Genomic DNA, 26,653 nt, shown 5'->3' with positions numbered 1-26,653 from the left:
TGTCAAGAACCAACTCTAGATGACATTTACATTAAAGATATCTAACAGAGCCCCCCTGTGTGAAACCTGTTAAGCTGTGGAAATTGCTGCATAGTTTTTGTAAACAGAGGTCCAATCAATCCAAGGCAATTTTAGTGGTTGCAGAGAAGCTTGGCAAGCGCTGCAACATTTGCTTTCAACACTCTCTCTAAGCCTTCAGCAGTTGCTTGAGGGCTCAGATGTGGATACAGTAAGATATCCGGTATCTGAGGACAGAGTAATTGCTAATTTCACTGATACGTGAGACATGAAGCATCATAACTATGAAGATAATGTGTTAAAGATTAATTTGACACAAATTCATTTAGCTAAAATGCTGATTTCTATAACTCTTACAGGAATAAATCGCAAGGAAAAAGTTCTTGTCCATATACATTATCCTCAGAGTCCAATCACTGATTTAAGAATACACAAAAGGAATAACATTTCAGTGGCACTATTCACATATCATCTTGACCATCATGTGTGCGTTGTGATTGGACTCCCATAAAAGGTGCAGAGATCAGCAACTGGGCCATTCTCTCCAGGGATTTCAACTAATAAGAGCAATCGTATTTATAGAAGCTCATTTTAATGCATCCCCTCAATCACTGGCCATCTCACCCTGCAGCTCCTCAGAAGCCCATTGAGCCACTGAAGGTGAGTTTACTCACTATTACAGATGGCAGGCTGTTCTTTCGATACCTTAAATTGGTTTTAGGATCCCACGGAAGAGACCTAGTTTGCAGAGACCATCATTTTAGCATGTTGTGTCTATTTTAAGAGGCATTCGTATTTTGTGGATGACACCTACCTGATTGCTTTAGCCTGATATGTTGTAACATTTTTACGATTCTGTTTACTGGTTTTAAGACATAAACAACAATGTCTACGGAACGATTCGACTGCCATTACTGCAAGGACACTTTGCTGGGAAAGAAATACATCCTAAAAGAGGACACACAATACTGTACAAAGTGCTATGAGAATCTGTTTGCTAACTGCTGCGAAGTATGTTCTTTGCCAATTGGGTGCAACTCTAAGGTAGGCATAAGCAATTAATGACATCATAATACCCACATTTATGTTTGAAAATTAAATTGAAATTGAATTAAAAATATATTTTTTTTAAAATACAACCATAAATCAAAAATTTTTTGAAAACAATGGACCCTTTTTACAGAATGTGATTTTTTTTTTATTAGAAAACTATACTTTTATGCTAATGTTACATTGGCATTATATTTCAAAACTCTCTTCTGACCAATGTAATCAAAATAATAGAAACGCTATCTTGATTTTTTTTTCTTTTGCTATTGGATCAAATGGGAACACAAATTATATTTTTGGTAGTATCCATTCACCACTATAGAAGTTTACCCAACTAGGACTACTTTTGCTTTTAAAGAACCCTGGAAATGTGAAAAGGATCCATTAATTAAAGATCAATGAGTGACAAAGTCAGAACAGATTTCCAAGCTTTTAACTAGACTTTCTCTGCATGCATAATGGGATCTCTCCTACAAGGACCGGCACTTGCATGAAAATTGCTTCAAGTGTGCCAAATGCAGTCGATCATTGGTGGACAAAGCATTTGCTGCTAAAGATGACCTTATGCTTTGCACCGAGTGCTATTCTCATGAGTATTCCTCAAAGTGTAACACCTGCAAGAAGACTATCATGCCAGGTAGAACTCTTTGTATTTTAATCTTTTCTGAAGAAATTAAATGTAACTAGATTTATTTTCCTAAAAATATCTTACTCGCACATTTTTCTTTGTATTAAAAATAGGTGGTTTATCAAGTTAAAATAAAATATTAAGGATCTTAGACTATAAAGGTTGTCTTCTTTTCATGTGTCAGGATCACGAAAAATGGAGTACAAAGGCAACAGCTGGCATGAGACGTGCTTTCTGTGTCAACGCTGTCAGCAGCCAATAGGAACAAAGTCTTTCATCCCTAAAGATAACAATTACTTCTGTGTGCCTTGTTTTGAGAAGCAATTCGCCTACCAATGCTGTGCTTGTAAAAAAGTAAGTCATATACTGTGTGTTTGTGAAGGAATCAGACATTTGAAAAACAGTATTAGTTATTCAAGTTACAGTTCAACCAAAAATGACTCACTCTCTTATTATTCTAAACCAGAATGCTTTTTTTTTTTTAATCTAATGTGGATTACAAAAGGAGAAAGTCTGTGAAGGTCTTTTTTGAGCCTTGAAAGCTTCGGCCTCCATTCAATGCACAATTGCATGAAAAAGAACAAGCAGTACATTCAGGTTTGGAATGACTCACGTCAACTCGCAACTATTTTGATGTTTTGGTGAACTGGTGGCTAAATTGTTTGAATTCATACAGTCATTTGTAGACTTACAGACGATTTGCAGAAGCAAACTGCCTCCTAATGCTGTGCTTGTAAAAAGTAAGTCAAAAATATTTGTGAAGGAATCAGACTGTATGAAAAGACTCTGAAAAACTATTTCAGTCCATTAAAGTTATAATTCACTTAAAAGTGGCTTACCCTCATGTTGTTCCAAACCAGTATGACTTTATTTTTAAATGTGGAATGCGAAAAGAGAAAATTTGTGAGAGAAAATAAATATGTAATTATGCAGTTGGAGCTTTCAAGATTCAAAAAGCATATAAAATCACCATAACCATACTAAAATCCTCAACAAAGCTATCATTTGCAATCAAAGACACAGAATATAGCTTATGAATTGAATAGACTACTTAGTCCTTTTGCATAATTTTTTTAACCTTGAAAGCTTCAGTCCCCATTTATTACAACTGCATGGTTTTGGCAAATTCGTGGGTCAATCCTATCAATTCAATTCTCATTCATGCACTTTCAGTTTATTTATAGTCAAGAAAAAAGAATGTGTATGTACAAGTCACGTCATAAAAATTAAAATGAATTTGCCACTATGTGACATATTTACATTTTTTCAAGGATTGGATTGGAATTTGCACTTTTGGGTGAACTATTTGTTTAAGTGTTGGACAATATTGAACACTTATTATAATGTACTGAGATCCACACTTTCAATTCTGTAGGCCATAACAACTGGCGGTGTCACGTATCATGATAAGCCCTGGCACCGAGAGTGTTTCACTTGCATTGGATGCAAGAGACAACTGGCAGGCCAGCGCTTTACCTCAAGAGAAAACTACCCATACTGCCTGGATTGCTTCAGCAATCTGTATGCCAAGAAATGCGTGGGCTGCACCAAACCAATTACTAGTATGTTTTCATTCTTGACATCTGGCGGCTATTTTTATACGCCTCTAAACTGAAATTAAAAATTTAATCAGCATTGTATTCGACTGTAAAACAACCATGTGTGTGTGTGTGTGTCCAGGCTTGGCAGGTGCTAAGTACATCTCCTTTGAAGAGCGGCAGTGGCATAGTGAGTGTTTCACATGTATGCAGTGCTCTGTGTCTCTTGTGGGCCGTGGATTCCTCACCCAGAGAGATGACGTCCTGTGCACTGACTGTGGCAGGGAGAAGTGAGCTCACCCGACTGGGTCAGACAACCACAGGAGCAGCACAGTCGTCCAAGTATAGTAGGAAAGCTACTGAGGGCAAAATAGATGTAGAATTGGGTTTCCGCTCATATAAATGGAATGATGAATAAACACGAACAATGAATAGATTAATTATCTGTGTAGCCTCCTGATTAGGATGCGTAATGTATTGAATAATAAGCTTTCAACAATGATTTGGAAACAATTGTCTTTATAAAGCCTGAACCAGCATAGAATAATATTCAAAATCTTTGAAGTCTGTCTCACAAAATGCAATTTCGGTCAATAAACTTTGTTTTCTTCTTGTCTTCTGCATGTTTTTTAAGTCTAAAGATACATAATCATGCACAACCCCTACCCCTAGTAAGAATATATTTAAAATACATTCATTTCAGTACAGTTCAAATCTATTAACATATTTACTGACATATTGTTTGAGACTTCCTGATATATAAAAAATGAAACCCTATTTAATTTACTACTTGTGCTCAATGCACATTTCTTAATATTAAGCCTGAAATGTGTTTTAATGTCACTACTGATGAGGACTGTTATGATCTTTGAAAAACATTAGTCTTTAAATGCAAGTTTTTTAAAGTACACCTGAAGTATACTTGCAATAGTTCCACTTCAGCACATTCAAATATACTTCTTTAGTTGGACTACAGCACTACTTCCACACAAGTAAAGTGCATTAAGCACAAAATTAGTTGTTTCAATTTAGCAGACTTCAAGTATACCAGTTTAGTATCCTAAAAGTACATATGCAGGGTATTTTTTAAGTACATAAATATTTATTTCTAGTACTTGGAATGAAATAAATGCATTTCAAATATACTAGGGACAACTACAATACATACATTAAGGGCTGCCATAAAGAAGGTAAAAGCTAATGACTCTGGGAGCAGGATGAATTATTCATATTTTTGGTTAATTTTTCCTGGAGAGAAATATTTTATATGCATGAAAACTGCTAATTTGTTGTGACATAACTAGCATAAACGATCAAAAACAAACATGATCTAAAGGCCACTAAATTCCCATTTTTATTTCATTTTTTAAAGGTACACTTAGTAATTTTCTGTTTCACTGGCGAAATAAAGTGAGTAGAGGTACGTTGACGCCAAGTCAGAATTACTGTTATTACATGATTCTGACTTGTAAAAAAATGTTCACGTCCTCATAGAACTTGTAATTACAACATGGAAACTCTGACATTTTCTAAAAAGCTCCGACTTGTATGACCTGACCGCTGTATCGTCATGTGGAAACACTCAAAATGACAGTAGCTTCAAATGTAGTGAAGTGCACACTTAAAAATAGAGGAAACTTTAACATTCATGTAACTTTCCTATGTACAAAAGGTTCATTGTAATGGGAAATGGTTCTTTAGATTATAAAAAATGTTTAAAAAAAGACTTCTTTTAAGAAAGGTTCGTTCTTGTGGCCAAAATTGTGGTTTTATGTAGTGGTTCTGTGTGAAAAAAATTTCAGTTGATAATGCAAGATGAATCTGAAAATAAACAAACATGGGTGCCATCAGAATGAGAATGTAAACATCTGATAAAAACATCACAATAATTCACAAGTAATCCACATGGCTTCAGTCCATCTGGTAATGTTTTATAAAGTCAAATGCTGTGTGTTTGTATTAAACTAATTCATCATTAAAGAATTTGATGGAGTTGTGTGGAAAATGAGGATGAATTACAGCATTTGACTTTATAAAACATTACCAGATGGACTGAAGTTATGTGGATTACTTGTAGATTACTGTGATTTTTTTTTTATCAGCTGTTTGGACTCTTGTTCTGACGGCACCCATTCACTGCAGAGGATCCATTGCCGAGCAAGTGATGAAATGCTACATTTTTCCAAATCTGTTCCGATGAAGAAGCAAACTCATCTACATCTTGGATGGTCTGAGGGTGAGTAAATGTTCAGCAAAGTTTCATTACTGAGTGATCTTTTCCTTTAATGCTCTTTTGCATTTCAAAAGGACATACTCCTAAACTAAACCCTACCCTTATACCAACTGATAGCATGAGCAAAAGTGCATGTGAGATAAAAATGCATTTGCTGAAGCAAGCATGCTGTTTTAACTTCCTTTTATACACTTTAAAAGAAATATTTAACTAAAGGTTTTATGTCTCTAGCCTTTCTTAGGCATTTGGCATTGTGCAACCAGCCATCCATTCAGAGCCAGTGTAAAACTGCTGACACCAACTTCCTCTCAGGATGAGAGTCACATGGCAAGGTCAAAATACACTTGAGTAAAAAATAAATGTCCATAACGCTGACAGCTTCTACGCTAATGAGGTGAGACCGTTCTTTACTCGTTCTATTTAGCTTTACCGCATGTAGATATCTGAGCTAATGAAGGCTGTTTTCCTTCTCTGCCCAATGTACTAAGTTTCTCATTTATTTTTAGGTGTATTTTTGCAACTGAGGCCTAAATTAAGAGTAAATAACCATGAAAGTCTTCACCCCTGTGCTAGTCTTTCAAAAAATGCCCTCTGGGAAAGGCAGAGACAAATTCAGCATTCAGTGTTTGGAGTGTTTTGGCAAAAACCTCTATATAGGGACCAAAGAGGGAGTCGTTGAGTACCTCACTGTAAATAACACGAGCGCTGAAGAAAGCCTTTCAGTGCGGGAGGTGGGGAAGAGACAGATGGGCCGAAGCGGAGCAATCAGCCAGCTGACAGCGGTCCCTGTTCTGAATCATCTCTTAGTTCTCTGGGACGGTTCGGTCACGGTGCTTAACATGTTCTCCCTGGAACTCCTTCCTGCCCTGAAGAAAATACAGAACGTGTCACTCTTCTATGTCAGTGAGTCAGTGGTTCAGACTGATTCTGTCGAGCTCATTGCAGCTTCGACCAAGAGGAAAACAGTGAGCGTTTATAAGGTGTGTGTGGACAGATGGGAGTGTGTGAGACAGGTGGCTCTGCCGCAGGAACCTGTGGTTTTGGCTGCGCATGGGACGTGTCTGTGTGTGGCCACTTGTGACAGATATTTTCTCCATGATTATCAGAGCCAAACCACCCTAGATCTCTTCCCACATAACCTGGGAAAGCAAAATATCATTGCCAACAAATGCGGAAAAGGAGAATTCATTTTGAATGGGCCTGGATGTTTGGGTAAGAATTTTTATAATTCTAAAATAAAAATACAATTATAATAGACTAAATAAAAGATTAATAAAATTACAATTATAAAATACATTTTTAACTTTAAGTGGCAAAACAAGGTAAACAAAAAGGTGTGAAAAATATGCCAGTGCAATAGAAAAAAAGCATGCTTAATATGACATTACATTTTATTTCATGTACACACAATAATAATAGGTCCCCATAAGGAAAGACATTTTATTTTAAATATTTTTTTATTTAATATGTGTCTCCTATGAAGTTTTTAGAAGAGATTTAAACAGAAGAGATTTATTAACATGATTACATTTTTCCAAGACTGGATAATCTAAGCTACAGTATTATGCCAGTTAATTTACCTTTAATATACTTTTGATATATTTTTGTTCATCGTTTTGTAGCTGTAATTAAATTATTGCCTAATTGAATTCTATTTTTATTTATTTTTAATTCCCCTTTTTTCAATTATTTAATTCTGGGAATTTTAGGATAAATAATTCACATTTAATTGACCAAACTGAAAACTCCATTAATGCCTGTCTATAAAGTAAGCAAATACATAAATAAATACATACATACATACATTTACATTTCAATAATAATTAGTGCAAATTATTTATTTGCTTTATAAAGTTACAAGTAAAAGTATTCTATATGACATGCAGGCATGTTTGTGATGAAGAATGGCACTTCCCAGCATCCTCCAGTACAGTGGCCTGTTGGAGTGGTGGACGCTGCAGTTCATTTCCCATATGTGCTAGCACTACAGAATCAGACTGTTCATATCTACAGCATTCTGGACCAGCAGCTGAAGCAAACTGTCCCTTTACAAAGTGCCAAATCTCTTGTCTCAACAGAAGGTTTGTTTTACAATCCAACATCAATCTTTCAAAAATCATTCATCAGAAGTCATAGTAAATTCAGAGGCAATATTGCCGTTCTCAATTGCTTATATATTGTATCTTTACTTCTTTATTAAAAAAAATAATAATAATAATAATAAAAATTATAATATTTTTTTTTTAATCAACAAATACTAAAAATATGTTTCAGACAAAATATGCCACGTTAACACTGACTCTAAACCAGTAGTTCTCAACAGGACCCACTGCTCTGGGTAAGCTATAGTATATCGTAGACCCATTAAAATCAATGGAGCTACGATCAACTTTAGCTTACGATGCTTTTGGGAAATGCAGCCCTGCACATTTTGTATGTTTCTGAATCTCAAACACTCAGTTCAGTTCATGGATCTCTCTTCTAACAAGCTGATGTTTTGAATCAGGTGTGTTAAATAAGGGGAGACATACAAAATGTACAGACAAGTGAGTCGAGAACCACTGCTTTGAAATCAGAATCAGATTTGAGTATGCAAACTAAGATTGTTGCCATCATTTTTAATGGCACATTTTTAACTATATCCTATCTTTTTCTGTTATAGAAAGTGTTTTTGTTGTCGCTGACAAAGAGATTCATCGGCTGTCACCTGTTCCTTTGAAGGATCAAATTGAAGACCTGGTTATGAGTCAGAGAGTTGATGAAGCCCTGATGCTGCTGGACAGACTTCAAGATCTCCTGCCAAAAGATTCATACAAGGTAAGACCGATGAAAAATGACTAAGTAATTACTAATTACAAAGTGGACGTTTGTCTTACCTTTTTTTAATATGTATGTATTTATAGTCTAACTTCACAATTGGAGTGAAAACTGATATATTTATCAACTGCATAACATATATCCTGATTTATGCCATTCATCACTTTACTTTTAGGATCTACATAAAAATGTAATCTGTACATCAGGAATGATAAAGTTCTATAGAGAGGCTTTTGTGGAGGCAAAAGAGCTTTTTATGTAAGTAATGCTATAATGTGTTTTACAAGAAAGTAATTTTTCAGTTTTTCTGCTTTATAATTTCATGTAATCTGTGAAGTTTACTAGTTTCAACATCCTACAACTTTTCACTATAATCCTTTCTTTTCCAGTAAAGGTGAACTAGACCCAAGGGAAATCATTAGCCTTTATCCAGCTATGCCTGTTATGAGTGAAGACTTTACACCTCAGACAACAGCAGTGAGCAATGCCAAGGACCTGTGGACGTTAAGTCGAGATGATTGGCCGACATTTCAACAGTACCTAATCTTTTTGGATGACTTCTTGAGAGAAGTCAGGCCAACAGGACAGGGCCAAATGTGTCCTCAGGACATCGACTCAGCACTTTTTAAGCTGTATTTGGAACAAGGTGAATACGGAAAACTGGACCAGCTTGTGTCGTCACAGAATAACTGTAACCTCCAAATGTGTGTGCCTGACTTGGAACAGCACAAAAGGTTTGTGCTCATCAATTAAGGCTACTTCAGCGTTCACAGGTTATTTTCTATTTTCAAGTGAGAAGCCAAACTAATTTGCTGCCATTTCAGGTTTTTCACACTTGGATTGCTCTATCAAAGTCAAGGCCAGCATTTCAATGCAATTCAGGTATATTTTAATCTTCGAAAGATCCTCAGAGCAATGATTAAAGATGGATCAGAAAGGAAAGTAAATTTCTTTCCTTTTGTTTTTTTTTAGACCTGGGTTAAAATTGTGGAAGAGCAGAATGAGGACCCCTCACACATCAGCGTATTCCAGCATATAGTTAATACTCTCTCAAATCTGGAACATAAACCCATCATCTGGAAATTTGTAGACTGGGTTCTTCAGAGAGACCAAGAGGCAAGCATTTTAACTGTACTGTTCATCAACAGCAGAGGGCAGAGTTACACAGATGTCATCAAGTCTAGTTTACTCTTTTGCCCTTGGCAGTAGAAGAAACACTATTATGTATCTAGAAGTTGCTCTAAGAACAACCTTGCTATAATACACTATTCATCAAAAGTTTGAGTTTATTAAGATTTTGGAATATCTTTGAAAGAAGTGTCTTATGACCCCAAAGGCAGCATTTATTTAATCAAAAATACAGTAAAACCAGTAATATTTTGAAATAATATTAAAATAAATTATTGTCCAACTTAATACATTTTAAAATATAATTTATTGCTGTGTCAGTAAGGCTGATTTTTTTTTTAGCTCAGCCTTCAGAGTCACATGATCCTTTAGAAATCTTTCTAATATGCTGATTTGGTGAACAAGGGACATTTATTATGATCAATGTTGAAGACAGTTAACATTTTGTGAAAACCGTGATGCATTTTGATGAATACAACATTCAAAAAATGTTTATATATATCTTACTACTAAACTTTTGAATGTCAGAGTTATTGCATTTTAAGCTACAGTATGTGTTTTTTCTAAAACATGCTCTTTATTTTAATATAGGCTGGAATACTGATCTTTACAAAGACGCATACAAGCAGCTGTGTTACATTTGCGCCAGAAGAAGTCCTTACCATTCTCACCAGCTACCCACTTGCTATGACTCTCTACTTGGAATATTTAGTCAATGAATTACACAGCAAGGTGACTTATCCATTTGTAATTAATGACTGTTTATAGCATAATACATGCAGATAAAGACTTTAATGGGTTAATTACACTAATATACCTGAAATACAAACTTAAATGTGTTTGATACGGTTACAAGTGTTCAAGGATGGTCACCAGGAATTAAATTTAAACTTTAGCTGATCTGTATAGAACAGTGTTATTTTAGTATCACTGATATACTGTTATAGTTTTATTAAAATTTTGCCTTTATTTTTTTATTTGAGTTTTAGTTTCATTTTTAGTCATTTTGTTAGGTACTTTAACATTTTTGTTCATGTCATAAGTAGTTTTTTGGGGATGTAGTTTTATTTCAGTTAATAACTACTTAAATTCAGATTTATCATTTTCATTAAGTTTTCTCATCTAATATTAGAGATTTTATTCAGCTTAATTTTAATGGCCAATTTTAAAATCAAACATAACAACTCTGGTGTGAAAAGATTTGTAACATTCATAACAGAACACTTCCTCATCACTCAAAAATATCTTTTAGTGAAACTTGATTATAAAAACTGACTCGCTCTGAACTTCTGCAATTTTATGGCATTGCATCAACACATGACCGTCCACGTTTACACATCAGAACTGGACGATCAGAAACTTTACCCAGCCATTCACAGTGATGTAATAAAGAGAAAGCAGGATAAATGCTATTATTTCTATATCTCATGGGCCTATTACAGAAAGTTAAGTCTCAAATTAAGCCCTAACAAGCTTCAAACAGAAATCATCACCATGGTTACTAAACAGATAGGATTCTAGAATCGGGATGTTTCTGTAATATGGTCCCAGAGAACCAAAGTTAAGTGTAAAATCTGTGTGTAAAACTACTTATTGCACAGCAGCAAAAAAGAAATGGTCAGAGAGAGTATAATGATTTAGAAAAACTAAAAAAAAAAAAAAAAAAAAAAAACATTAAAAAAAATAAGTGACAAAAGATTATGTAAAAATGACCCCTTCAATGCCAGTTTTCCATGACTGAACACTGCATTTAAGAAGCCATATGTCTATTCACAGGAAGAAAAGCATCATACCATGCTCATCACATCATATGTCAAATGGATACTGCAGTCAATCGAGGATGACTACAACAATAAAACAAGCAAGGAAGAGATGAGACATAAACTTCAGCATTTACTTTGGCAATCTCCTTTCTATAATGCGGACGCCATATATGGTGAGCATAATACATGCAGATAAAGACTTTGATAGGTTAATTATACTTATATACCTGAAATTCAAACTTAAATGTGTTTGATACTGTTGCAAGTGTTCATGGATGAAACAAATCACTATACCCTTTATTGCCACAGACCAAATAACACCCTCGTTTCTTCATGTGGAGAGAGCAATTTTACTTGGGAAGTCTGGCAAACACAAAAAGGCCCTGCAGGTTTTGGTCCACGAAGAAAAAGACCAGCAGGCTGCTGAAAGCTACTGTTTGAGGACCTCTGCTGGACGAGACAGGAAGTTCACACAGGAAATGTTTCTCTCCCTGCTTCAAATCTACCTCGAGTCCTGTCAACATGTTATCACGGCAGTGGATCTGCTGAACAAAAATGCAGCGTCTTTTGATTTAGTCAGTGTGTTGAGGGTGCTGCCGGACTCCTGGTCTCTTAAACTGATTCTGCGGTTCCTCTGTGCATCACTGAGAGGAACAGTGCATGACAAAAGAATGAGAGGTCTGGAGATGAGCCTAGTCAAGGTGGAAACCCTAAGACACAAGCATGTCTGGGTGAGATGTACTATGAATGAAACCATTTATGTGAGGGAAAAAAACTCAAATATTCAATTTAACCTAAACATGCAACGCTAATGTTATTCTTTATGCTCCCAGATGGAAGCAACGCATGAAAAAATCCGAGTTGACAGGGGATGTGTTTGCCATTCATGCCAGAAACGTCTTACAGGACCCGAGTTCCTGCGCAGGCCGACAGGAGAGCTGACACACATATCCTGTCACGGTGGAGAAAGCGGACACTGAACAACAAAGACACTATTATTCACACCTATTCACAGTTTTACTTTACGTGTATACTCTCAGCAGATGCTGTTTTACTAGGCTGCCTACAATAAAGACAGTAATTACTTGGACAGTAAAGCAATTACTAGCACAAATTGCTGAGAATAGATGACGCATGCTAAGACACCAACAAAGCAAGACACAAATACAAGCAGGAAACCCACAACAACTGCACATATACTCCACCACAATATAGCGGGGATGATATTGTACAATTTAATGCATACTGGACAAATGTGATCCTGGACAACAAAACCATCATAAGGGTTCATTTTTTGAAATTGAGATTTACAGTACACATCATCTGAAAGCTGAACAAATAAGCTTTCCATTGATGTATGGTTTGTTAGGATAGCACAATATTTGGCTGAGAGAAATTACCTTTAAAAATGTATATACAGTATTAACGGTAGGAAATGTACAAAATATCTTCATGGAACAGGATCTTTACTAAATATCTAATTACCTAATTATTTTTGGCATAAAAGGAAAATCGATCATTTTGACCCATACAATGTATTGTTGGCTTTTGCTACAAATATACCCGTGCTACTTATGACTGGTTTTGAGGTCCAGGGTAACAAATTACAATATTCTTATGCACATTAATTTTTTATTTTTTATTTTATTAGAATAATGTATTATTGTGCAAGATATAGATTCAGAATTGCAAAAAACTGTTCAGATTTCTGAGTGTACATCCCACTTTTTATTTTCTGTGTTTATATTATACTTTTTTTTCAGCATTGCAAAAGTCTAAATTGTTTTTGAAAGAAGTCTCTTATTTGATCAAAAATGACAAAAAAACGTTAAGGTTGTGAAATATTATTACAATTTAAAATAACTTAAAATGGTTCTATTTTAATCTATTTTAAAATGTATTCATTTGATGGGAAAGTTTAATTTTCAGCATCCAGTCCACTTCTCCAGTCTTCTTGTATGATCCTTCAGAAATCATTGTAATATGCTGATATGTTATAATCAGTTATGCTGCTTACTATTTCTGTGGAAAATATGATACATATTTTTTATAGATATAGATTTTAAATGAAAAAAAAAAAAATTTTGTAACACTTTTGATCAATTTAATGCATCCTAGGTGAATAAAAGTATTACTATCTTTCAAATGAACTCAGCTACAGTATTTTGCATTATTTTACAGTATTTTTCTCTTTTTGCAACTTTCTATGAAAATAACACGCATACAATTCAAGTACAAGCCAAAGCCTAGGCATGCCCATATAAATAATAATAAATTATTCTTTCAGCCATGTTCATTCATGCTTCATGTAGATTCATTGAGGCTGTATTTCTTCTGACTTGGCTGAAATTGACCTTTGCATACTATGAGCCTTGACATGGGTTTCAGAGAACAAACTATATTATAAACAAGTCGACATCTCTTTTACACCCACTGGACTAGGTTGGCTCAGTGCTGACTGCTTCTAGCCCAAGCATGGTGAGGAACTGGCAGCCTGACAAACCCAGGCTGTATACCACTTCAGGACATGGTGCTCTCCAGACAAGCCACCTTATGTGGACAAATTCTCAGACCAGACTGTTTAGTTTGTGGACATGAAAATAAAAATCACAAAACGCCTCAAATATGTAATCCACGTGAATCAGAATATACCAAACAGACTGTGATATGTCAAAGTGATTCACTGTTGCATAAAGTCTTATGCCTCCATTCCTGTAATAAATAAATCTCTTGCCACTCTTGTCCTATTGTACAACTGGCTTTCATTTTATTGTGTTTACATTTTAAAAATGCTTTAATATAGTTGTGCCGGATTATTTGTATGTATTTATCTAATATCGGTATAGGTGGTATTCATAAGCTGCATTCATAAGGCAAATTAGCTAAATGGATGCATTTTGAGAGCATATGGGGCATATCCCACAAAAATATGTCTATGTCAAAAATTTAATAATTTTTATAAATTAAAATAAAAATATATTAAAAAAAAATAAAAAAAAAAAAAAAAAAAAAAAAAAATATATTAAATATATATATATATATATATATATATATATATATATATATATATATACATATAAAAAAATACATAAATTATTGTCATGATGGATAAAAAAAGTACCAAAATAAATAGGTTAATAAATAGGTTTAAGTAAAACAACTATTTTTTAACAAATAAAATTGAGGCAAAAACTAACCCAGACAGGTTGTGTGTAATTCTACTTTGCATTTGCTGTGCATGAAGTATTCTGTAAATAATGTGCATATTGTGCAATTGTTCATTAGGGCAAAAAAGTGATTATGCATAAAGTACATCCATATGGGTCCATTTTCAACAAAGATGGTTTAATATTCAATATGCACTTACAGTATGTGTTGACCACACTGACAGTGACTCATTCTGCCTCCAGTTAAAGCCGACTGCTTGTGTGCAGGGCCGGGCCGATGGTCATTTGGGTGGACTCTGAGTTTACTTTAGGATCCCTCCCATCTCTGATAGATGCCTCTTGGGACCTTCAGTGTTTTGACATTTCAGGGCTAAAGAGACTACAAACACACAAGCTTGCAGTATTGCAGCAGTTTTAGTAGGTTTGATTTAAACTAGCTTCACTTGAACTTTCAGCTGTTGTTTATGCTCACCAATACTCAAATAATAAAGCAATCTGGTGCAGATACTTGCTTATATGGCCAGTCAGCATGTCCCCTGGAGAGAAGCCCAGGATCTTTAAAGGCTTCGGCACAGATGGTCATTTTACACATGAAGAAACAGGATGGATGCAAAAATCAAGTTACAGAACAAATTGTGGAAGAGAACCAGTCATCTTTATAAATATCTACACCACAGACAGAGGAAAAGAATAAAAACAAAAAACATCTCGTGCTTCTAAATATAAAGGTAGACATCTAAAAGGCCTGCGTTTACTTCAAAACATTTTTTATTTAGAAATGAATTGGAAACATACCCTGTTCTTCCAATTGGAATCGGTTATATACTTTGTTTGTGTTATGGCTGAAATTAATGGGGATATAAAGTGCTACCATTTTATGATTTAAGACTCATGACAAAATGTGTCATGAGAGTAATCATTATATAGGTTGAGTTAGTAAAAGGTGATTTTTTTTTTGTAAGATGCACGTTTTGGTAATAGTAAAAATTATCATAATTTTTACTATTACCAAAACATACTGGTCATTTTTTACTATTACCAAAACATACAAGTAGAAATTTTAAAATGTATAATTTAATTATGCATTTTAAATTTCTAATTTCAGTATGTTTCTCACAAACCATTGGTTTGGCTTGAAGACGTGCAATGCAAGAGACAACCCACAAGTCAAGGCACAAATTTTTCTTTCCTTTTTGTCTGACAGCTCCTCAACACTATAACGCTTGCGTAACAATTCTTTAAAAGCATCTACTTGTGTTCCTCCAGAAAAATGAAATTCGTGAGGGTGAATTAATATTGACAATAGATATTCTAGGTGAGCTATTTCTTTAAATAAAACACAAAGACGCTCAGTCAGCTGTTGGTGCCAGCAATGCCAAGATGCAAAAATCCTGAGACATCTGTTGGACATTTGAACAAGAAGACATCACACTTTGAGCGTCAGGTAGCTGCTTAAATACAGTACAACCATGAGAACTGGTATGGTATATAAGAGGAAGTCCATCTCCGCCAGTTTTAGCAAATAAGCCACAAACGATTGCAACATATTCTTTATGACGCATTTTTCTGGCCTCGGTGGTTGCTGAGACACAAGGAGAATCTTAATTTGCAACCTTTGGATAGCAGTAATGGTAAGGTACCAAAGAAACATAAAGATAGAACCATCCCTAATTTGCAGTTTCCTTGAAGTAGCTAATGGTATAGTGAGGAAATCCGAGAATAAACACCCCAAAGGATGATCAAAACATATCTATTTTTCAACCCCTATAAGCAACGCTTTCATTTCCATAGCTTTCTTTACCTTCGGTTTTGGAGCCAGGCCACCAGGGTATAGTCACAGCGTAGACCACTGGAGACACCGGGGGAGAGGCAAAGACCACAGGCTCCTACCATGCATCCTGGCTCCCAGACATGGCCTGTAGTGTGGCGTGTAGAATAATCCCACAGCAGGGCATATGGGATTTGCTCATTCCCAGCACCCATCTTTCTTTGCTTTGTCTAGCCGTCGTACCGTCACACAAAGGACTGAATGCTCATTGTTAGCATGTCTGACGGCCATGCAGTCAGTCTAATTAACATGTAACAATGCCAGTGTCAAACTTCAGCTGCCTTCCAATTTGTCATCAGTGTGCTATTCAAGGGCTAAAATTAATTTGTTTAGTATGCAAAAGAGCTATGCAAGCTGGCAAGGTGAACTGGCTTTGAAACTTGAAGTAAATGGGGCCTTTTGCATGCAGATGTTTTTGAGAAGTAAATATAGATTCATGAACACGCCATACTAGGAAACCTGTTTATCTTCTACTTATGGGTTATTAACATAATGAGCCGGACTATAAAGACTAATGACTTTGTGAAATTGGTCGACATCCATAGAAAACTCTTGGCTCAAATGTGTTAATTAAGGGAAAATTCAAATATTGAGTTTAAATATGATATAACCAGCCATGAAATATGGAAATTTACAGATCTTTGAATCATAAAACAATATTGCCATGCTGGCACTAAACCGAGTGTATGCTCAAGGGTGGTTCCCTTGACTTGGTTTTGAACTTGAGGACCCGAGTGTAATATACATTTAAAGTAGTTTTCCTAGCCCTACTGTATCCCTGCTTCTGAGAAGGACAGTAATTGCTTTTGCTGACTCATGGAAGTTCACATTACGGCATTGTTATCCTTGTTTTCAGTGTGTTAACCCTCAACCTCTCTGTTACAGTTAAAAGTCATTTTTAACTTTTGAGGGTGGTTAAAACAACCACTATTTACCCATACCCATAATTCTGTATAATTGTCTTTTTTATGTCATTGAATTTATTTTATGTATGACAGCAGAAATTCAGCAAAAAAGTAGTCAAGAACAAAGTACTTCTAAAATATCAGGAATGGTCAGTAGAGTAGGACCTAAGAAAAAAAATATTTAGCCAATTTCATTTGTTGCAGTTTAGTTGATTTAACTGAAAAAAAAAAAAAAAAATCTGCTCATATAAAATTTTATGTGCAAAACCGGTCATTCCAATAGTTTATGTCATGTCAAAGTTTCACTTATTTTAAAGTTGGTCACATGAATCTCCTGTGTTGCGAAAGAAAAAAAAAAAAAAAAAAGGTTACGCATATTTCATGCATTTAAAGAGGGCATTCATTTCAGCTCAAGTACAAATTGTTAAAAAAAAAATAAAAAAAACATAACTATTCATGCAAAACAATGGTAACGCAAATTTACTTTTACAATTGAGATCAGGACCTGGAAGCCGCTCCTTAATCTAAAAGAGAAATTTCTGATAGTTCAGACAATAAAGCACTATTATGATTATAATAATCAATATGACTTTTAAAATAGTGTGTACTCTTCATGAGAAAAAGTTAGACATGTTCTGACCAACAATATTTACTCTTTACCTCTTTTACAGCAACTATGTGGATTCATCTGGAATATAACGCTGCTGATTAAAGACTATTCCTTTACATACACTTTACAAACTACAAACAGCATCAGCCCTGCAGTAATTAGAAATGAACACACCCAAACAAATCATGCTTGGTGGGAGAGAAACTACGCACAAGCAATTCCCAGTGGCACATGCTGAGAAATTACGAGACCACCAATCATAGTTGCACAGTGAACATTATGCATGCCATCAATTTTCATAAAGTTAACATCAAGACACCTGTTAAACCACAATGTACAGTTTTACATCACATCCTCTCTGGCACCCTCTAGCTTTATATTGAAGTGTAAAAAAATAACCATTTATTTTACTATGGCTGATGAGTAATTTAAAGGATTTTACCATTTTAAAATGATAAAAAAAAAAAAAGTGAATTAAAAACTTGTTTTTGTGTTTATGCAGAAGCGGTTAAATCAGTATAGCTATTGAACATTGTCCAAAAGGTGGATCTCTCATAATAATTTTCCTCCTCATCTACAATACATCAATCTGGTTTTAATTAAGCACAGTGGGCGAGTGTGTTTTAATTCAGCCGGGCTATTGTAAAGAGTTTGTTGGCTGAGAAGAGATGTGACCTTATAAAAAGCAAGGTACATCTCTATATAAATGTCAGAGGCACTATCAAGATTTATTAGTGGCATAAAAACTATGCACTACAATATCCAAGCATATTAATGTTAGAATTTGTCTTTGCAAGTATGCAAAGGTTTTAACCTGTAGTAACCTGTCACAGTTTAGGAATATCAAAAATAGCTTTTGCATATTCACAATAATGAGCACTTGGCGTGAAGTTGACTGTCAGACGCTTATCTCACATTAAGATAGATGGGGATTGAGTAGGCGCTGCTTTAAAAAGCACACACGGCTCATAATGTAGGGCTCTGGTGCATTTCTGTCCTTTAATTTGGAAAGGGCGTTTCAGAAATGTCACGGAACTTAGAAAGATAATGGAGGATAAATGTATAGATTACAGTGGATTTCCAAGGTCCAACGATATAATTTGGCTAATTTCAATGGAACAAACCCACAGGCATAAACCTGTAAATGTAGTTTAACCCTGATAAAAATCTTCAATTGACTTTAAATGTTCAACTTTGTGTGAAAAAACAAAAGGCACTTCACTATGGGTCTTTAAAGTGATGAGTTTATTCCCAGTCAAACAAGAGGATCATTTCTGAATTCTACTAAAAAGCATGACAAAATTTATATTTATATAACATGTACCATTCATAAGTAGTTTATGCAAGGATGCCATGTTTAGAAAGTAAGTAAAGTCTAGTTTATTTCTGAGCAAAACTGCCTCTTAAGTGGTGATGAAGGATAAAGAAAACCTGTCCAGATGAAAATGTTTGGAGTTTGGCTGTCTGCTTTGGTTTGTGGATGAATGAGCGGATAGCATGGGCAAATCTATAAGGAAAAGCAAATCAAACAAAGTAAGAAAATCTTCTGAAGGTAATTTGTCTGCAATTGTCAGTTCTAAATTGGAACATCTGTAGAAGAGGAAATTTGAAGTTTTATTTCTACCACTAATAGCTGAATTTCAACCAAACACAACTTACCAAAGGCTCTAAACCCACGTTTCTGGCATGTTTAGCCCTGTGGTTTCAGCTGTTCTATTTGTACACCATAAAACCACAAACTGCCCTCTCTGAATTTATTCATATATAACTACAAATAGCTTACATGTCCCCTTAAATCAACATAAACACCTTAAAAAACAAAAATGCAACACTTCTTGCAAAGTATATCGCATTTCAAAGCTACCAAAAAATTTACTTAAATATATAGCTTATTCTCAAGAATCTGTTATCACACAACCCCAGGGCTATAGCATATGGGGAAAAAACTTAACAAAAAGGAATTTTGCTCGTTCTGGAACAGTAAACCTCATAGTGTTCACTTCTGTTCTGAGGCCGGAAAGTTGCTATTGAGGAAAAAACCTCAGAAGAGATCATTATGTGGGGCAGAAAGACCATCTTACATGTGGTTCTTAAAAGTCAACAGGTCATCAGTTGTGGCTCCTGAAGAGCAACTTTGGCACATGCTGAAATTACAGAGATCACTGCAGCTCTCACAGTCAAATGCTCTTGAGGTTGTCTCATAGTTTGGTGCCAAGCTCCTATATTAGCCCAGACTTTCCACTGAGGACCTGTCTACTCATTCGGGCTCCAACTGTTTATGACTGGCGTAGTTTATAAATGCATTAGCCCACAAATATACGTTACTATAACTGTCTGGAAATGTAGGTCTTTCTTCAACAAGATTATTTAAACAGGATCTAGGCCTACTGTTTACTCAAAGAGGAAAAGCAAGGTGTAACACTTTAGCTACACATCATCTAAGGATTTACTGACCATTTAAAAAAAAAAGAACACTAACTTTTCTAACCTTTTCCAATAAACAGCTATTGGAAATGTCCAAGTATCATACCAGAAGCTCTAAATGATCATATTTGGAAGAAAATTATCATACACGAGACAAATGAACAGAATACAGCTATTTCTACCAAAAGCTTTTTGAAACGACCTGCAAATTACCACAATAAATAAATAACTAAGACCAGGGTTGCCAACTCCCACGCTCTCAATCTCATGCCAGAGGAGCAACCTTGTGATATGAAACAAAGTCTTGTAAGCTATAAAAAACTAATTTTGTAAGTTATAAAAAAATTCAAACAATAAATACAGTTGCAGCGCCTTGGTTAAAGCCAGGGCAATTGAAAAACAGAGTTGCGACATGCTGCTCTGATCTCGCTGGCGCCGCCGCCTTGCGGTCATTTGGTTCATGGAGCTCTAGTTTCAAACAAAATAGCGCTGTCAACACATTTGAATGGTTTTAAGCAGACCATACAGAAGTCACATAGATTGAAATATATTAATAATACATTTTCATATATTTTAAAGGGGTCATATGATGCTGCTAAAAAGAACATTATTTTGTGTATTTGGTGTAATGAAATGTTTTTATGCGGTTTAACGTTCAAAAAACACATTATTTTCCACATACTGTACATTATTGTTTCTCCACTACGCCCCGCCTTCTGAAACGCATCGATTTTTATAAAGCTCAACATTCAGAAAAGTGAGTTGTGCTCTGATTGGCCAGCTATCCAGTGCGTTGTGATTGGCCGAATACCTCAAGCGTGTGATGGAAATGTTACACCCTTTGTCATACTGTGATGCCATGTGTTCCGGTGTTCTGACGATTTGTGCTACCCTGTCAGATTTTGCTACCTCCCATTAAAACAGATGGTAGCATAATTCGATAGCGAAAAGCACTACCTATCAGATTTTGCTTCCAGCATGATATTAATACGGTGTGAGGCTTTATTAATATGTAAATAGGGCTGTGCGATATGGACAAAAAAAACCTATCACGATTTTTTGATCAATTTTGCAATTTCGATTTTAATCACGATTTTTACACAGACATGCTTTACAGTCATAAATACATTCAGTGTGAATTTGAAACATATTTCCACAAGAAAACCAATTAGAGCTTTATCAAAAAGTTGTAACATGCCTCTAGAACAGACATAAGTCAAAATAATCACTAAGTAAAGATGTCAAACAAAAGGTCTAGACATATGGCAAAAAAAAATAAAAAAAAATAAAATAAAACCCGTGTCCAGGGCTTTTTTTTTTTCTCCATGCATTGGTCATAGAGCTCATTGTAGCGGTGCCTCAGGTGCTGAAATATATTTATTGCCCAAGGTTCACACGTACTCTGTCTGCAGTGCGTATACAGTATGTGTATGCGGTGCAGAAGCAGCAGCGAGAGCTCATTAATGTAACGCGAAAGCACATTAAAATAATGTGCGAGCGCGAATCTCTCCGCTCAAAACCAGACACGCGTGCTCAGATACACGCTGCTCTCATCCGGGGAGAGTGCGCGCAATTAAAACACGTCTCCTCTCACTCACATGCGCTAGATATTAATTCTTTTCGCACCTTTCTATTTCTAACCTTTTCTGTTCACATCTTTTAACGCGTGCAGTGTGAACGTTCTGATACAATAACATGGGCTCGGAAAAAATACGCATCACAGACAGAGTGTGTGAACCTGGAGTTAGGCATATGCCCAGTCTGTTCTGTTCTCGCGCTCAACTTAGGCGCGCTGCATTCTGATTGGATCGGATAGTACAGGTCCTTCTCAAAAAATTAGCATACTGTGAAAAAGTTCATTATTTTCCATAATGTAATGATAAAAATTAAACTTTCATATATTTTAGATTCATTGCACACCAACTGAAATATTTCAGGTCTTTTATTGTTTTAATACTGATGATTTTGGCATACAGCTCATGAAAACCCAAAATTCCTATCTCAAAAAATTAGCATATTCATCCGACCAATAAAAGAAAAGTGTTTTTAATACAAAAAAAAAGTCAACCTTCAAATAATTATGTTCAGTTATGCACTCAATACTTGGTCGGGAATCCTTTTGCAGAAATGACTGCTTCAATGCGGCGTGGCATGGAGGCAATCAGCCTGTGGCACTGCTGAGGTGTTATGGAGGCCCAGGATGCTTCAATAGCGGCCTTAAGCTCATCCAGAGTGTTTGCGTCTTGCGTCTCTCAACTTTCTCTTCACAATATCCCACAGATTTTCTATGGGGTTCAGGTCAGGAGAGTTGGCAGGCCAATTGAGCACAGTAATACCATGGTCAGTAAACCATTTACCAGTGGTTTTGGCACTGTGAGCAGGTGCCAAGTCGTGTTGAAAAACAAAATCTTCATCTCCATAAAGCTTTTCAGCAGATTCATTACGATTTTGATTAATCGCACAGCCCTACATGTAAACCTACCTCAACCCTAAACCTGTAGTGTTGGTAGCATAATCTGATAGGTAGCATTATTTGTCAGAACACTGGCGCGACAATAAAACCCATTACAAATGAGACATAATTACTGATTATAATGACTTATACTGTCTTTTTACGTGTTGCGTTGCGTATCGCGCTCCATAAACATAAAACTATGTCTGCATTTGTGATCTGAGAAACAACAAACAACAAGCTTTACTCTACACTACTTAAAACTCGTGTTTGAATCATCATTGGCAAATTCTTTAAATATGTTAATGTACTTACAGGCTGTGAGTCAGAAGCGCCAGACTGTCCTTGCAAAGTTGGAACTTTGCCTAACTTAATAAAAACAGCCTTTGTGCCACAGACGCATTGTAGGCTACTGGTTCAGGAAACAGTCCTCCTTAAAATGTGCTGCACACATCTGACTATTTGGGTTGAACTGTTCTGGAACAGTGTTGTAAATACATCTTAACCGCTGATTTCTAGTTGTGTCCTCTTTTGGAAAACCAAACAAAGTAGTTTCGCTTTCATGGCGAAACACACACCGTCTCCATGATATGGCAGTGGTGGCAACAGCGAGAATAAAAGTTACGCCTTCTTTCTTTGCGTGAACATTTGGGTGCAGTTATGCAAATGTAGACATGTGGGGGCGTGTTTAAACGAGTCGTTTTAGGAGGGCGTGGACAAGTCTTAACTTTTATAAAGAATATCTCTTTGGGTTTGAGACTTTATTCTTTGCAACTTTACAGATCTTATCCATTCACAAACAGCTTGTAACACTCCAAAGAGAAAGGAAAACTTGAAATCGCATCATATGACCCCTTTAAACATTTGCTCATTCTGTGTATTTATGTTTTTAAATTGGGTATATTTTTTTGCTAATCTTACAGCACAAGGAAGCTTGATTTCAAATTTGATTTCAAACTGAAGTGAATTTACAAAAAAAGACATACACAGTAATAAAATTATAAAATTGTTGAAACTTTCTTGTGCATTTCACTTACAGCCAATAAAATTTCTATTAGCATTTTTTATCAATCAGGCGTGATCTATTCTGAATGGCTGACAAAGTTTAATCCAGGAGCAAAGAGAAATGATTTTATAGAGATTAAAAATAGAGATCGCGACTGAACAGTCTGCGCACAAGCAGTATCGGAGTGAAAGGACAGGCGGTTCATTTGTATAAGTTAAGCTTGTTTGAGAGCTCGCATCCAGTTTTCTGAGATTACATGACAGTGTTCTCATGTTACAATAAAGCGCTCGCCACATTTGCGCGGGAATGATTAAAATTATGCGGAGTGCCTGCAATCCCGCGCGGACATTCAGACTGTAATTGACAGCAGGCGATGCGTGTCAAATTTACTGAGAGGAGAGAGAGGCTTGTATCGGTGTATAGTCGGTAGATACTGTGGAAAATGAGTAATGAAACCGTGTCAGATATTTCAGTATCGGAATGAAAATATATAGATATTTATGATAACACTACCATGTAGACTGTTTCTCCGAGCTTTGAGTCCATAAATTACGCTGAGTTCCCTCACTGTCTGATCAACTCTTCACCTGCTGCAGCGACGCGTCGCTTTTCCCGGTTCAGATATCAGCGCTTTTATTGGTCCCTTTACGATCGGATATTTTTATTGGCTACTGAAGTGCCTTCAAACTCATTAACATAAAATCAAACTGTGGGCGTACTCAGTAACGAACTATGATTTAAAAATAAACGAAGTAAAATTATTTTGCTTAATTTGTACTTAAGTACAAGTAAAAGTACAGCTTTAAAAATATACTCAAAAAAGTACAACTACTTAAAGCGATAGTTCGCCCAAAAATGAAAATTTGATGTTTATCTGCTTAGCCCCAGGGCATCCAAGATGTAGGTGACTTTGTTTCTTCAGTAGAACACATTATGATTTTTAGCTTCAGGCGTTGCAGTCTCTCAGTCGTACAATGCATGGCAAATGGAAACAGAATCAATGGAAGGGAAAAAAAAACATGCACAGAAAAATCCAAATTAAACGCTGCGACTCGTGAGGATACGTTGATGTGTAAAGACACAAAACGATCGGTCTGTGCAAGAAACGGAACAGTATTTATCTCGGTTTTTTTTTTTTTTACCTCTGTTTCACGCAATGTCCGAACTGTTAGCCTGCATCATCTTCTTCTTGCTTGCTTTATGGCGGATCGCAGACTTATAAGTGACGGTCACCTATCTCTGAACTGGACACTGACACTCCTAATTGAGATTGTAGATCAAGTGTTAATGGGCCATTTGAGAGATAGGTGGCGGTAATGCACTTATAAGTCTGCGATTTGCCATAAAGTATCCGCCACACACAATTCATTAACTAATCACATGCTCCCACAATAATACACCTGTATACACCAATAATGCAAATAATTAATTGAAAATCTTATGCAAAATCTTTTTTTGTCAATTCACCATTTAATATATATATATATATATATATATATATATATATATATATATATATATATATATATATATATATATATATATATATACACATCATGCCTGGGCTTCTTTCATTGCAGGTTACATTGTTATGCCAGTAGGTGGCAATCAGTTAGTTAACCACTGAAAGAATACTATGACAAAGATATCACTTTATGGATATACAGCAAATGTGTGGGGAATTGTGCTTCACACTGGTGCACTTATGAATAGATGTATTGTAGCAAACCAAGTTTAATGAATCTCACACCTAACATACAGCATTATGGTCAGTTCACACTGCCACAAAAACTATTAAAAAAAAAAAAAAACATGCTTATGCCGGGTTTCCACCGAAATTACCCGGAACAACTGTACCAGGAACTTTTTTCCCCAGGAACTATTTCCCCCCCAGATCTGTTGCTTTCTGTGTTTCCACCACGGTCTAAAGTACCGGGAAGATTAGGCAAATAGTCTGGTGACGTAGGTCTGCGCGCGTTTCTCAATACAAAGTACGCAAATTTTGCACTTGCATCCTCGGTAGTTTGTGAGTTAGACTCGGGAGTGTGATGACCGCGTTGACGCAAATCCGGTAATTCTGCAAACAGCGGCGTACTTGATAACATCAGTCAGCTCGCCTCGGCTACTGCAATTTTCCTCACTGTATATTTACAATAAAACAAAATATGATATAAAATACCACTGCCTCCTTTCGTTTTTCATTTAAAAATAATAATAGCAGCAGAAATGTACTTAGTTCAGGGAAATGTTTATATATACAGCCATTACAATGAAATGAAATATTATATCAATTGCTTCTTTTTATTTTCATTATAACATATAGATAAATTAAATACAGACCAAAGATAACCTGTTAGATATACCCAAAATGAATTATATTTTATGTTTAACCACTAAGGAGACATCAGAGCCAGCGGCAAATGTCAGAAGGACTAGCCGAGTTGAGACTGCTCTAGGTCGGATACATGAGCTCTGAGCTCCTGCTGATCGCGTGGAGCTGACAGTCTCCGAAATATGCGAAACACATTTTTAAATAGGCGCTCTCTTTATAAATAAAGATTTGAGTTTTAAACAACTACATACTCGCCTGAAATACTTTTAAAATTACATTTCATGACACAATAACAGTAATATTTTGAAAATGATCCGAATAAATGGTGGTTGAAATCACAAGCTGCGTGAACTTAACCAATCAGCATGTTTAGCGCCCAAGTCCCGCCCCCAAAATTTCCGGAACTTTGAAAAAGTACTACCTCGCCAGCAGGGACTTTCTAAGGGGCTTTTTTACATAACCTAAACCCTATTTACTTCATTGTAAACAGACTCAAAAACACCAAGTACCAGCCCAAAGTCCCTAGTTCCTGGGTAAAGTTCCAGCGGTGGAAACGCGGCTTTATTTTATTTTCTTTGGACAGTTTGTTCACCCTGTTGGAGTATGATAGTGCGGCTTTTAGTTGCAAACAAAACAAAAAAACAGCAAAATAAATTTTAATGTTTAAGCAATTAACATTAAATTCTTAAATAAGGTACTTTCCCTATTCTTACAATATTCAAGTGTTCATGTGCCTGCGTAATATCTGCATGCA

At 35.7% G+C, this 26,653-nt stretch overlaps 2 protein-coding genes across 2 annotated transcripts; both read left to right on the top strand.

The window, feature by feature from the left end:
- The first annotated feature begins 497 nt into the window (after positions 1–497).
- On the top strand, positions 498–3,848 carry LOC109069154 (four and a half LIM domains protein 2-like). Its single transcript, XM_019085824.2, has 6 exons — positions 498–678; positions 892–1,062; positions 1,531–1,705; positions 1,881–2,050; positions 3,072–3,258; positions 3,377–3,848. The coding sequence occupies exons 2-6, from the start codon at positions 904–906 to the stop codon at positions 3,526–3,528; spliced, it is 843 nt and encodes a 280-aa protein (XP_018941369.1). The 5' UTR covers positions 498–678; positions 892–903; the 3' UTR covers positions 3,529–3,848.
- Positions 3,849–6,015: 2,167 nt separating this feature from the next.
- Positions 6,016–13,205, top strand: si:ch211-266g18.9 (transforming growth factor-beta receptor-associated protein 1). The gene is made up of 11 exons (XM_042741966.1): positions 6,016–6,679; positions 7,354–7,548; positions 8,130–8,284; positions 8,460–8,542; positions 8,674–9,018; positions 9,109–9,166; positions 9,257–9,400; positions 10,004–10,144; positions 11,189–11,348; positions 11,485–11,906; positions 12,009–13,205. Exons 1-11 carry the CDS (start codon positions 6,016–6,018, stop codon positions 12,153–12,155), a joined length of 2,514 nt encoding a protein of 837 aa, XP_042597900.1. The 3' UTR covers positions 12,156–13,205.
- The last annotated feature ends 13,448 nt before the right edge of the window (positions 13,206–26,653 follow it).

Source organism: Cyprinus carpio, chromosome B17 (assembly GCF_018340385.1).
Source record: "Cyprinus carpio isolate SPL01 chromosome B17, ASM1834038v1, whole genome shotgun sequence".
In the NCBI taxonomy this organism is placed as follows: Eukaryota; Metazoa; Chordata; class Actinopteri; order Cypriniformes; family Cyprinidae; genus Cyprinus; species Cyprinus carpio.
Note: the sequence above shows the minus strand (reverse complement) of the source record. Positions and strands in the feature narration are given on the sequence as shown.